This window comes from Sus scrofa, chromosome 1 (assembly GCF_000003025.6).
Source record: "Sus scrofa isolate TJ Tabasco breed Duroc chromosome 1, Sscrofa11.1, whole genome shotgun sequence".
Classification (NCBI taxonomy): Eukaryota; Metazoa; Chordata; class Mammalia; order Artiodactyla; family Suidae; genus Sus; species Sus scrofa.
In genome coordinates, this window is record NC_010443.5 from 102,409,208 (window position 1) to 102,424,290 (window position 15,083).

At 35.1% G+C, this 15,083-nt stretch overlaps 1 protein-coding gene across 6 annotated transcripts in view; it reads left to right on the forward strand.

The window, feature by feature from the left end:
- The window catches only part of DCC (DCC netrin 1 receptor), a 1,568,393-nt gene that overhangs the window by 890,579 nt on the left and 662,731 nt on the right, over positions 1–15,083 (forward strand). For all 6 annotated transcript variants that reach the window (XM_021073445.1, XM_021073448.1, XM_021073456.1 and 3 more), the window contains one exon: positions 1,043–1,179. In XM_021073445.1, coding sequence (XP_020929104.1) covers positions 1,043–1,179 — 137 coding nt within the window. The remainder of the gene's footprint in view (positions 1–1,042; positions 1,180–15,083) is intronic.

Consider the following 15,083-nt stretch of genomic DNA (forward strand, 5'->3'; position numbering starts at 1 on the left):
CAGGCGAGGGGTCGAATTGGAGGTACAGTTGCCAGCCTATGCCACAGCCACGGCAACGTGGGATCTGAGCTACATCTTCGACTTACACCACAGCTCATGGCAACACCAGATCCCCGACCCACTGAGTGAACCCATGGAGTTAAACCTGCATCTTCGTGGATACTAGTCGGATTTGTTTCAGCTGCACCATGACGGGAACTCCCTCTACAATTTTTTTAAGCTCCAACTATATCTCTAACCATCCCAAGTATAGCAAATATTCAAGATCAGACAGAATAACTTGGCTGTCTTTAAATTACAAGGTATTGATGTTAAGGCATAGTTACAAACTAAACTCTTAATAGAATGGAACACTTAGTCTGAAACATTTTGATGAAAATAGATTGGATTTCCCTTAAATTAATTTCATGGTTTTGAGGGCTGATCCTTTTTAACCCTTTTTACTACGATGAGATAGGTTCATAGGCAATAAGTTAATTTTCCAATTACATCTACTTTAAATCCTCATTTATATAACAATAAGACTTGGTGTGGTATCACAATAATTCTAAAAATATTAAAGCATGCAATAAATCCAGTTGCAGCTTCAGCATGTGGAGACAGGCTTTCTGAATACAGCCAGGCATTCACAGTGTTGTATGATATGTAACTTTGTACAAATTTATTAAAGTGGATGTCAGGACAGGGGACATGGACTTCCACTGTGGGGGAATCTCTTCTCTGGACCTGTGGTTCGTGTATCCAAAATGAGAGCATTGAACCAAATTATCTCCAAGTTTCTTTTCAGTAGTAACATTAGTTCCAAGTTTAACTTACTTAATTTCTTTGATCACAGATCACAGTCTTCCAATGAGAGTGGAAAAAAAAAATGCTTGAAGGGATTTTTGATCAATACATACAGTGTTATCAAGCTCCCATGAAATAGAGGCACCTCCAAAATTTTATAAATTGAGATTTTGTGAAGTTCGTTTAAACCTTTGAATACCTTGCCTGTTATACACCTATGTAATCTACTCTCTAATGTTTACACCTGTCTTAACAGGTCCAAAAAGTATTCTTTATTGGGTGGAAGCAACTTGCTTATCTCCAATGTGACAGATGATGACAGTGGAACTTACACCTGTGTTGTCACATATAAAAATGAGAATATTAGTGCCTCTGCAGAGCTCACAGTCTTGGGTAAGTTAATGGTTTGGGATGAGTTTACATTGTACCCTTCAAAATATATGACCATAGTGCGATAAATGTTCACCATTGAATTGTTTCCTATGTTTATTAGTGTGATTCTGCTAAGCCCCACTACTCCGCATATATCCTTGCTCTACATTGATTAGTTGCACAAGAGTTAAATGTCATATCTGAATACTTTCCCATTGATTAAAATCCGGAATCCAGATATACCCACTCTTCAGTATAATTATTCCAGTTACATACTGAAATCTACTAAAATCATTATAACAAAAGTGGTAAATAGCAAATGGGAGGCTCCAGAATATCTGGAGGGAAATATATGGAGAAATGAATGGGAGAAATTTTATAAAAAATATGTACTTAAGTAGGAAAGTTATATGTTATTTGAGATGACAGTGTTTCTGACTTTAAATTCAGGTATATTGGCAAAATTTTTGAATTAATATGGAAATACTATAGATGTTATGTTGAAAGTCAACCATTAAAATCGAATAGATCTAAAGAAAACTTGCACAGCATGAATTTAATTTAAAAAATTTAAGAGTCAGGGATAGATTCATTAAAATGAGATAAGCAGGGTCACTGAGTATCATTGCAAACAAAATTGTTACTGTGGTACCTACTCAATCAAACAAAATATTTTATTATTTACTGGATTTCTTTCAGTCAGTTTCATTTGAAACATGTAGTTGGAGAAAGTGCCTTAACATTTGAATTTCAATCACTTTTTCTCTGTAACAATAACAAAAAATTGTTTATCAGTCTTTGAATTTTTTCCTCTGGAATACATATTTTTTATGGTTTAAAGAGTCCAGAAAAAATCACAGGCTCTTTAAAAGTTATTCCATAGAAATGAAAAGGTACAGTATACTAATTATATATGATAACCTATATCATGATATTATTATGCCATCCATTTTGCTTTAAAGTTTGTATTTGACTTTAAAGCTTATTCAGAAAATGCTTTCATCTGCACACAGGTAATAATGTATGTGATGGGTGAGGCAACGGAGTTCTTTGTTCTTTGATCAAACCATAAATATTAAACTAAGAATAGGCAAAGGACTGTAATTATTTGGTTTTAGAGGGAGCATTATTCTAACTAAAACACCCACTATCTTTAAAATGGCAACAATTTAATTCACTCTTATTTTTTGCGGAAGATTTTTGGTGAAACAACTTTCACATTTGTAACATCAAAGTACAGTAACAGAGCAGCTTCCTTAGACATTATCTTATTATGTTTATTGCTGATTGTAAGGCACACATGATTATGAAATGAGCTAGAATTTATGGTGATCATGACTAAATCTCTAATTGCAAATACTTGAGGTCAAACTTTATATCAAATTAATGCATATATTTAGACAAGTCATACTTCATTGATATCTAAGAAGTTCTGATTTTTGAGGATATCTAACCAAGAAATATATGTATGGACTTGCCTATATGAACACATTTTGATATTCATGGCATCTTCCTCTTTGTGTTCCTGGGCACATATGTGTGTTCTCCAGTAGCTGAGGGTTATCTTGTTTCCAATTTTTATTTTATAAAAGCAAACAGTGTGTTTATTATTCTTATGCATCTTTGTCATTTATTTGCTTATATTCTGAGGAAAAGTATCAAAGAAAATTTATACTCTCACCAGCAGGGCAAGAATTTGCCCCTCACAAAAAAAAAAAAAAAAAAGTGTATTTTTCCATTATTTGCCTAACAATTTTAGAAAATTGAATATTTTTTTCCAATTTGCATCCCTATTGAATTCAGATTATTTTTATAGTTTTAGTGAACATATGCATACTATGTTTTGTGAGTGGCTTTCAGTCTTTTTGGATCTTTATATGTTTATTGAAGTATTCATCTTTATCTTATTGAATTGCAGGGACTTTTTATATAGGATGAATAGTAATTATGTTCTGTATGCTCTCTGTGTATTTTGTTGTTTTGGTTTTGTGTTAAATTTTCTATAGGGTACCTGGTCTTACTTTTTATGGATACTAGATTCCTTGCTGTTAGACTTTACATTTTTATTCTGAATGAACCATCCTATTTCTAAATATTGAGTTATAAATTACGTGTTGAATATGTAAATTATGAGCTTTATTTAATTTTAAATGCAGATAGAGCCATATTTATATCTTGGTTTTCTTTCTTTCTCTCTTTGAATTCTGTTGGTAACTGGCTATACATTTTAAGGATTCCCCACAGACCTAATATGATTTATAACTACTGTAGAAGGCATGGTTTAATTGAAGATGCAGCTATAATACTGTTTTAACTATTTTACCCAGGCTTTATAATAAGGGTTGATGTAATAAAATTCTTTGATATAGTCTTTGGCTATTCTGATATACAGTTAAACTCATCCCACAGGACTGAATTTATATGGAAAATGGAATTTATTACTTTTTTCAAGTGGAAGATGAGAAAAAATAACTTTATTGTCAGTTTTATTCAAATTTGGGTTTCATCATTTTTAAGAATTTAAGCATAATTTAAATTCTTCATAAGACAGAATCCCACAGGGAATAGAAGCTTGTGCTTATCAGCTTTAATCATGCATTTTTTCAGACTCTTGTTTTGCCTTTCAACTCATGGTCCTTTCCCGTATGTAGACTGGCTTTGAGTATGACCCTGAATGAAATTAATAGACTTGTCAAGTAGGATATAATCTTATATATAAGATAAAGAGAAATGCTGTAGTCTTCTTCAAGAGTTTCAGAGTTAATGTAAGTTAAATATAATTTAAAGCATTTACATTATAAAATGAAAATTAAAAGTTCCATAATAAGTGAAATTGGAGAAATTGATATTAGACAAGATTAAAGACAACCTTGCCTTAAAAATAATATAAATAAATTTAAAGTTAAAAATAACCATTTATATAATGTTTCTGACCTATAAAAATAACCATAAATATAATATTGGTAGACTTATTGTGAGTCTATGCACTGCACCAGATTCTGGGAAGGCTACAAAAATGTTTGAAGACTGGCTTTGATACACATTAAATATAGTTACAAATTCATCCCATCAATTGGCTTAATGTTTTCTGACTAGGATTTTTTTCTATATTGTATATAAACATGGAATCTATGAAGCTATGAAAAGTTGATAGACTTTTCTCTCATAAAAGACAGAGCCTAAAACATTGGTGACAGTAGAACTTCTGAAAATGAAGATTGAGAGAGAAGCTCTCTGAATATTATATTTTGTTTAAATCATGAATGCCATGATATTTTTTTTAAAATAATAACTAATGAATGATATTCTGTCAGTTCTTACTTTCAAAATGTCCATATTTCTGGCTCAAGAGTTATAATCCCCATGTATGAATGTGCATGCATCCATTCTTCCATCTAGCCCTCTCCACCCTCATGTACACCTCCCTACACTCAGCAAGACAACACTTTACAAACATGCAGGATATTCGCACCTGCCTTAGGTATACATGGATTCATTGTCTGCATCAATGCAGAAATGCATACGTTAAAAATGTATTTGATCATTAACCAATGAAGTGCTCAACCTTGAATGAATCCTGTGCACTGCCTATATATACCAGAATGAGATAGGTGGAAAGATCACTCTTCAGTAAAAGCCAGGAGGTCTAACATCAATGAGAAAATGAAAATATTTTTGAATTTTCCAGAAAAGATTCTAGAGTTCCTTTAACAGCAGTCTGTAGCAATATAAACAATGTGCTATTAGAAGATTCCCTTGGACTGCTCTTGTAGTGCAGGATCCGGTGTTGCCCTTCCAAGAACTTCGTATGCTATGAGCACGGCCAAAACAAACCAAAAAGTTTCCCTTTGTGTGTAGGTTTTCTCAATTATGTGACTTATCAACTTTCTAGAGAAATGTTTGCCAGAAGTGTCACAAACTAGCTTTGTAGGACACAAATAAATCTGCTGGTTCAGTTCTTTACACATAATTGAAAACTTGAAAGCAAACTTCAGAGTTCTCCAAGTCTTCCACCTGGTTAGTGGCACATGCCCCTTCATGTGGTACTTGAATTTCTAATTCTTCCAAGTAAACATCTTTGAAAAGAACTCCTTTAAGGGAGTTCCCAGTGTGGCTCATCAGGTTAAGAATCCAGCTAGTATCTATGAGGATGCGGGTTCAATATCTGGCCTCGCTCAGTTGGTTAAGGATCTGGAGTTGCAGTGAGCTATGCCTCAGATCTGGTGTTGCTGTGGCTGTAATGTAGGCAAGCAGCTGCAGCTCTGATTTGACCTCTGGCCTAGGAACGTCCATATGCAACAGGTGCTGCCATTAAAAAAAAAAAAAAAAAAAAAAAAAAAAAAAAAAAAAAACTCCTTTGAGACATGTATTACTCTTCCTAAAACACTTCCAGAATGTGTTCAGAAGAGCTTTCTCTACTTACCTGAGCATGTTCACCTTACAGAGATATCTTCTTTAAGCCTGATTACAGTGGATTCAAAATATTAAATATTTCAGTATAATAAATATATATACATATCATATACACATTATGCACACATTCTCTATTTCTAAGAAAATTTCTCTTCAAGATCCATTCCATATTCTTTCATGTGCACATGGTTATCTCAACCATTAAATAATGTACTGATTCAGCAAATAGTGAGATTGTAGACAAAGCTATTCAGAAATTTTAGAAAAAGCATTTTAACCCTGAGCAGAGAGCAGATTAAGATATATGGGGAAATTAAAAACTCTTGTTAAAAACTATAATTCTGTCATGTCATAGGATGGAAAAATCCACATTTGTAGCTCACTTCCTCCTAAAAGTGCTTTTGGGCAACAAAAAGATGGCTGGGTGTATGGTGAGCTAGACAATTACTTTTTCTAGTCTCAGATAGACAACTGAATCACAGCTTTAGTAGTAAAGCAGCATCAGACCATTGAGTGCCTGTTACGTTTACCTCCAAGTACTCCCTGGACATAGAAAGACACAGGACACAAACCCAGGCCTCAAAGACTAGGTAGGCAAACAGATGGAGAAGTGGGCAATTATTTAAAAAGTCCAAGAGCAATTGGAACGAGGGAGCATGAGACCCTGAATAGTCAACAATGATGAAGAAATGGGAGCTGGGAGGATGGGAAGGAGGGAACATTCTGGGCAGAGCAAAATAGGCAAAAGTTGAGAGGTAAGCAAGAGGTGAGGAAAGGCAGGTGATTGTGGTTACATTAGAATCTGATGGTGGTCTAGGAAAGTGTATGTATACTGAATATATTGCTAATGTTGGATTTTGATCTTAGGATAATAGAAAGACATGAAAAGATTTTTTCAGCTGTGGCTTACCAGCTGTTTCAGCCAGGTTAGTGAGGTTACTCTCTAATCCTCAATCCCTTCATTTGAAAAGAATGTTAATTACTTTCTCCTAGGATTCTGTGACTGCTTGGGTATGAGAATTGGGAGAGAAGGATTCCAGAATAGCAAGGCACATCTTTGGGTGCTTTGGGAAATAAATATAAGATTCTGCTCCAACCCTCACGAGAAGCCTAGAGTGTAGTTGCCAAGATGAAGCAAAAACAAACCAGAATAAAATGCCACAAATTTTAAAACATCCCATGTACTCTCTCCATAACCAATTTTCCGCCTCTAGAAAATGTCCATGGCATCGACCAGTCCCTGCATAATTCTCATGAACCATAGAGGAATTACATGATGCCCTAATGATACACAGACTTTTTTTTTTTTTTAGAAATTTTGAAATCTTTAAATTTAAATCTAAATTTAGATTGAGAAATTGCCAGAAACAGAAACAAAAAATGAGGTTTGTGGCACAAGGATGATACCCAGATTCGTGAAGCATTTTACATTTTGTTTTACTTTCCTCTGTGCCTCTTCAGCCTGTTCTTCCTGCTTTATTCCCAGCTAGATTGTGAGAAACTTAAAAACCAGTGAAACATATTTTTCATCTTGGCCACTCAAACTGTTGGTTTGTAATCTGAGTTTTAAATATCTGAAATACAATGAAATGTGCATTGTACATAAATTACCTAATCCTATCAAAATATTTCATAAGCTCTCCATTGAGACTCTTGATTTTCTCCTACACTGCTGTTAGGGACTGAATTGTTTCCCAGTTTATATGTTGAAGTCTTAATCCCCACTGTGACTGCAGTTGGAGATAGAACCTTCAAGTAGTTAATTAAAGTAAATGAGGTCATAAATGTGGGGCCCTAATCCAAGAGAAATGATGTCTTTATAAGAAAAGAAAGAGGCCTCAGATCACTCAGGCACAGCAGAGAAGAGGACACAGAGAGAAGCCATCATCTGCAAGCCAAAGAGACAGGTCTCACCATAAACCCATGCTGCTGGCACCTTGATCTTAGACTTCTAACCTCTATAACTAAGTTTCTGTTGTCTAAGCCACACAGTCTGTGGCATTTTCTTATGGCAGCCCAAGCAGACTACTATAACCACAGAAAGAGTAGCTGTTATGCACTGATCTGTTAAAAAGATTCTTGGGAGTTCCTGCTGTGGCTCAGCAGGTTAAGAACCCAACTGGTAACCATGAGGATGTGGATTCGATCCCTGGCCTCACTCGGTGGGTTAAGGATCTGGAATTGCTGCAAGCCAACAGTGTAGGTTGCTTAGATCCAGTGTTGCCATGGCTGTGGCGTAGACCAGCAGCTGAGGCTCTATTTTGACTCCGAGCCCGGGAATTTCCACATGCCACATATGTGGCTGTAAGAAAAAGAAAAAAAAATAAATAAAAGATCAGTTTTATAGAGACATGACATGAGCTACAATGGAGAAGTGTATTACCAAGATTTCTTATACATTGTTAGTACTGATAATCTTAAATTTCCAGGAGTATTTAAAAAAAATCCCTCTTACATATCAATGAATCAGAATCCATTTCAATATTTATACAATTGATTATATGTAGTTCTGCTAGCCTAATAAATTTAGTGTTTACTTGTCTTATTTTTCTTCAGTATCATCTTTTAATTTAGTAATTTCTAAGTTACAACTTACAGTTTCGATTGGTTCATTTTTAATTATTTGTCCAAATTTTAATAGTAAATATATCATTAACATGAAAAAATGTGTTTTTTAAATCAGTTCTTAGATATGTTCTGTAAACTCAGTTTACTACAACAAGCATGTAAATGTTCACACACCCCATCAACTCTCAGGTGTGTCTAGTAATGGAAGGAAATGTGATAATTAAAATTAACATGGCTTTGTGTCCTATTTTTTGGCATATGCTTGAGTTTCATATTTTTTTCTAAAATGTATGTGTCATTTGTTGCTCCTTTTTGAGCATGTCTAATTGGCCAAGCAGAAAACTGATCCATCATTTGTTGGGAGAGTAAGTGGCACATTCACTTCCCATTAAGGTGTTCAGTCACCTCCTGTATAAACTTGTTGGTGGATCCCCCATGTTGGGATTTTAGGCTTAGGTTTTTAGCCATGAATGGAAAAGAGTTACCATAAAATAATACTAGTTAAGATCATATTTATTATTTTATTACAATGGGTAACTCTTTGTTTGAATGGAGTTCATCTGAATTTACAACATCACTGCTTCTGCCTAAGTAGCAGTCCTTAAATTTCGTGTCTATCTATAATTGGCCTTTATTAGCAGTGACCTCCCTCACCCATATGCATTAATGATCAGAGTCATAAAAGCTGTGCCTTAGGTAAGTTTATATTGATTATCATTCACAAGATAATTGCCGAATGGATCATATTGAAATTAGTTAAGAGTTTTTCCATGTAGAGAGATGATCCCAAATGTAGGGTACAAGTGCATAAAGTAAGGTAGAATTAAATTAAAAAAAATTCTTCTTAGCTACTTCTCAGCACTGTGTTGATTTCTTACCATATTTACTTTCCTCACGAGGTCACCCTTATTATTAGAATATGCAAACGTTCTATCCAAAATGAGGTTTAGAAGATTCTGTTGAATACACACACACACACACACACACACACACACACACACACTCGTGAAGAAGAAAATGGTAAATCCAGGTTGTTAGTAATAAAACAATTTGGTTGCTGTGGCTATGGCATAGGCTGGCAGCTACAGCTACTATTTGACCCCTAGCCTGGGAGTCTTCATATGCCTTGGGTGCGGCCCTAGAAAGTAAAAAAAAAAAAAAAAAAGTGTTTTTCAGTAATGAAGCAATTTGGTATTACTGTTGCCATTATAGCAGTCTATGGAAATGTTGGATTAGTGGTTGCATTTATTTATTCATTATACAGATATTTATTTGAAAGCCTACTATGTGGATCTCTACTTTCCTTCCCTCTTCCTTTGGAGACAACAGTTTCAACAGTGTTTTGCACTTATCCTTGAGTCAATTATGATCTAATTTTTTCTTTCTCAGAGAGATTAGGAAGGAAGTAGTGGCCCCAGAGGGAAAGGCAAAGGCTATGTACTAATTCAGAGCATTAAAAAGGCAATCTAAGACTATGATTTTAATTAGCCCTAACAATCTCAGCAAGGTGAATTGACCATCTGTGGTTTAAAGGAGGAGAACTGCTGACGGAAGTGGAAAGCTGCCCAAAAGGGTATTTCATGCCAAAGTTTTCCTAAAGTACCAGAAGTACATGTTATCCCAAAAGGGGCTTAACTCTGTGATAGGACTCAAACTAAATTAGACAGGAGTGTTTTAATTAAAGTTAGTCAGAGTTAGCATCAGTTGTGCTTGCCAATTTTATAGACTAGGGAAGAAAGATGATATTTCCTTATATACTTTCTATTTTTTTTCTGATTTATTTAATATGTCTAAGTCTGCTAATTTTAGTAATTTTACAGAGTTAGGTATGGACTTATCTTTAGTATAATCTAATATGTCTAAGCAAGAAACGTCCAGAGTATACCTGATATTGATACACATAGAATTCATACTAGAAAACCAAGGCTCCTACTGCCACTTGGCGGTGGTGTACCTAAGGGCACAAAACACCAGCTTGAAAAAATGTCTTAAAATGGTGGATTCTAGTCAAGCATTTGGAATTTTTAATCTATGTACTGGCTGACTCCATTATTCATTCATTCAATAAATGCATGTTAAACATGTAATAATTCCCTTGCCTAATGCTATAAAAATAGCTTTACTGAATATCATTCATTATAATTCACATACTATATAATTTTGCATTTAAAATGTACAATTTAATGGTTTTCAGGGTCATTCAGATGTGTGTGACCCATCTGACCATGGTTAACTTTAGATCATCCTCATTACCTTATACCTTTAGCTACCATTCCCCTGTCCTCTTCTTTTCCCTTCTCCATGCCATACTCAAAGTCCTAAGTAATCACCAATTTACTCTCTGTCTCTGTAAATTTCTCTACTCTGGACATTGCAAATGAACAAAATCATAGAATATGTTGTGTTTTCTGACTGGTTTCCTTAATTTAGCCTACTGTTTCCAAAGTTCATCCTTGGGGTATATATCAGTACTTTATTCCTTCTCTGATCAAATGATATTCTGTTATATAGATACATCAAGTTTTATTTACCTACTCGTTAGTTGATGAACAGTAAGAATGTTTCCACCTTTTCCCTACTATTACTAAGTCTCTATGAACATTTGTGTACACATTTTTGCATGAACCTTTGTTTTTAATACTCTTGGTTATATACCTAGGAGTGGAATTGCTGAATTATAGGATAACTCTAGGTTTAATCATTTGAGGAACTACCAGGCTGTTTTCCAAAGTGGCTATATTATTGCCCATTCCCTCGAGCCATGTATGAGTATTTCTATTTCACTGAATCCTTAACAGCACTTTTCATTAGCGATTTTTTTTTTATTCTAGTCAGCCTAGTAGGTGTGAGGTGGTATCGCATTGTAGGTTTGATTTGCATTTCCCTCATGACTAATAATGTTGAGTGTTTTTTCATGGGTTTATTGGCCATTTGTATATCTTTCTTGAAGAAATATCTATTCAGATCCTTTGCCTATTTTTAAAAATTAGGGTATTTGTCTTTTTATAATTGAATTGTAGTGGCATTTTATAGGTGTATGTGTGTGGGGTGAAGTCTACCACTTTGATAGGAACAGGCTAAGTGCAGTGCCACAGGAGAGCTGCTAAGTGCATCATGAGGTCATTGGCTACCTGGGTGAAAAAGTTTGAGTTCACAAAGACCGTCTTTCCATGCTTTGTTGTTCTCTTTAACTGACAGTGTGTCATGCATGTGTGATACTCTTTGATCATTAAATCTGATACAGCCTGTGGCAACCCCCCACCTTGCCTGTGCTTCTCTAATTTCTTGTTATTTTCTCTATTAACACTTAACCCAATTGGTTAGGCAGTGTCCATAGAAATTCATATAGTGAGTCGTAATCACATATAACTCAAATTGATTTCTTAAGGAGAGAGATTGTATCTTAGTCATTTTCATGTTCCTAGTACCTTGCATACTAGTGGGTGTGGATTAAACATTTAAGAAGTATATAAGAAATGTATAGTTTTCTCTCTCAGAATTGAATTTGGACTTTTACCATAAATGTGGAATTTAAGTATGTGAAAAAAAATGTGTCTCATTCGTTTAAGTCTTTCTTGTGACCAAAAAAAGCATAAAACAACAAACTGTTCCTAATCCTCAGACTCCAAGTCTCTCTCATTTTATTCATATTCTTATGGTTCAGAAAAGCTGTTCTTCTGCATGAAGTTTTAATTGCACTGCAATTATGACACGACAAAATGTCCTAAATTGCAATAGAGATATCTTGGTAGTTATTCTTTGTGAATCTCATTTTGGTCACAAGATCAGTATGAACAAAGTGGGCAAAGTTAAAGATATAGCATGTACATAATCAATAGAGACATCTCATAAAGATGAAGACTAAATATTCTTGTTTACCAATGTCCTCAACATCTGCATTTTTATTGTTCATTATTCCTAAAAAAAATGAAAAACAACAACAACAAAAAAAACAAAAAGCCCACTCTGATTACCTCAACTTGAGAAATGCTGAATCAAGCAAAGTTAAATTAAACAGGTACATACTACAGGTCTCCTCAGAATCTCTAACAGCCTAATGTTTAGGAAATGCTATGTGCAATTAGCAAACAAAAAAAAGTTAAAAGTCTTTTTTTCCCCCTATGTTTGGAAGATGAAAGTACTTTAGGTGAAGAATATCCTATTATCATCAGTAAAGCTATACCAATTTAGCTTATATGTAATTGCAACTTACTGTATAGGTTTCTGTGGAAATTGCCTACCCAATTAAAAGGGAATTTTTGCCACAATAATGCGTGTACCCAAATTTTATTCTTGCAGTTCAGACCCATTACACATTTTGTAGGAAACAACATGATAACATTTTAATCACAGAGCAGTGCTTCCCTCCTGCTAAGAAAAATAAATGTGATATTTGTAAGCTTGCCTCTACTGCTTCTTTAAAGGACCAGCAAAGAAAATAATTAGCCCCAAATGATTAAGTTATATAATTCAATTGTCTCTTTATTGACATTCAGAAAAGAGTTAGTGAATCCAACTGCTGAGTTCTCGGTCATAACACTTTATCACTGATTTGCAGTGCACGAAAAAAAAAAAAAAAGAAATTTCAAGTGAGCTGGGGGATTATGTGTGAATGTGTGTGTGTGATTCTTAAAGGATGGTTAGCCAGATAGAAGTGGGAAGTGTGTATGTAATTCCATGTTTCTCCTTTAGAATGATGATTTATGTTGGAAAATACACCCAGAATATACAGGGTCACTCTGTAGGTATATGCAGGAAGGGAGAGGAAGAAAAGGGATGTTTTCCTCTTTTTATTGATTTACTTATTTATTTATTTATTTTTAGGCTGCATCTGTATGGAAGTTCTCAGGCTAGGGATCAACTCGGAGCTGTAGCTGCCGGCCTGTGTCACAGCCGTAGCGACACAGGATGCAAGCTGTGTCTGCAACCTACACCACAGCTCATGAGCAACACCAGATCCTTAATCTACTGAGTGAGGCCAGGGATCAAACATGTGTTCATGGATACTAGTCAGATTCATATCTGCTGAGCCACAATGGGAAGTCCCTCGTTTAATTTAGTGAGGGTATTAGTGAGAGAAGATGAATGGGTTTTGCTCGTTTATGGGTGCTCTATGGTCCTATGATTTGGGCATCAACCAGAGTTTAGTGTATTTGAAGCATTAAATAAATATTAGCTATTATTATTTTTAAAAAATAATTTGAGCTGAAAGTATTATAGGCTTTCTTGTGGGAGCTTACGAAGTGTGCTACCATTATTCGTACTTTACCAAAGACTAGGAAAAATGTCAACATTGTAAATTATTAAGAAAATCACCTATAAAATAAATATTCAAAATTATCTTGGGATAATAAGGGATATTTATCGTTCACATATATAATACACATGAAAACTTTCAAAATAAGTAAATAGAGTTTGATGTAATGAATATGTTCTCAGTGTTATACTACATCACTCCCAGGCATGAGCTGTAGGCCCTCTTTTCCTTATACCTTTTTTATATTAAATCTCTAATAGTTCAACCTCCAAGACATATTTCAAATCTACTCATTTTCTTCTATCCTAATTTCCCTCACCCCAAATTCAACTTCTCTTACCTGTTACCTGGACCAGACCTATAACCTCCTATCTCTCTTTTAGTTGTACCTTCACCCATTCCCACCCAGAATGATCTCATTATCTGGTTAATCAGAACAGAGGATGTCCCTTTTTTCTTGCTTGTCTGTTTGCCACTCTCACAGCATATGGAAGTTCCCAGGCCAGGGATTGAATCTGAGCCACAGCTACAACCTATACCACTGCTGAGGCAGCACCAGATCTTTAACCCACTGCCCTGGGCCATGGATCAAACCCATGCCTCCATAGCGACAGGAGCCACCAAAGTTGAATTCTTAACCCACTGTATCCCAGTGGGAACTCTGGATGTCCCTTCTTAGAAATTAAAACCCTCAAGGTCCTCCATTTTTTTTTCTTAGACTAAACTAAAAACTCCTTACACATCCTCCCAACTGCTGTAGGATTTAGTTTGCATTTAGTTTTCCAACTTCATCACCTCCTACCTCTATTCATTGAGCTTCACTAAAACTGGCCTCCTGCCTTTGCCTTGAACAAATTTCTAGTCTCAAAACATTTGAGGGTGACTTCCCATGTCTTTCCTCAGATCTTCATGTGGCTGACTTCTCACTCAGATCATTGTTATAAATGCCACCTTCTTATGGGTGTTTTTCCTTGTCCATTCTGACTAAAAGCAGCTTCTCTCAGTTCCTCTTTTCTACCACCATGTTAATTTTTTCCTTTGTAATACTTATATTATCATCTCTGTACTCATTTCACTGTTTCTGTCTTCAGCAGAGTGGGGTCCTTATCTGTTTTGCTCACTATTAGAACCCCAGAAACTATTCAGTCTCTCAACCTGTTGAATTACTGATATCTTGCCATCATGATCTACAATGATGTTCTCATAACTCACATTTATTGAGCACATATCATATGCCAGGCACTGTGCAAAATGCTATGTTTTCTCATTTAATAGGCTCAAAATCCATAAGGGAGGTAGTCTCCTTATTTCCATTTTAATCTCCACTTTAAAGATGAGGAAACTGAGACTCATCATTGTCCCCATGTTATCATTATCACCATCTTCTTCATCACCACTTTAGGAAGCAGAACTTGATTTGGTATTGTTTGCCTTTTTCAGACAGTGGTTAGAGGAAGGAATAGAACTTTAGACGTAGAAAAACCCATTAAGACACTCTAAATGAGCTGGTCAGATAAATGGATCATCAAGGGGTGCTTCTGGCAAGCAAAAAAACAGATGGAAATAATTAGAAACTGTGTATTTCTCAAAGTGTGATCTCCAGGCCAGCAGCATTGGCATCACTCATGAGCCTATCAGAAATGTAAATCTGTTCCCCTTGTCCTTGACTAGATTTTGAATCAGAATC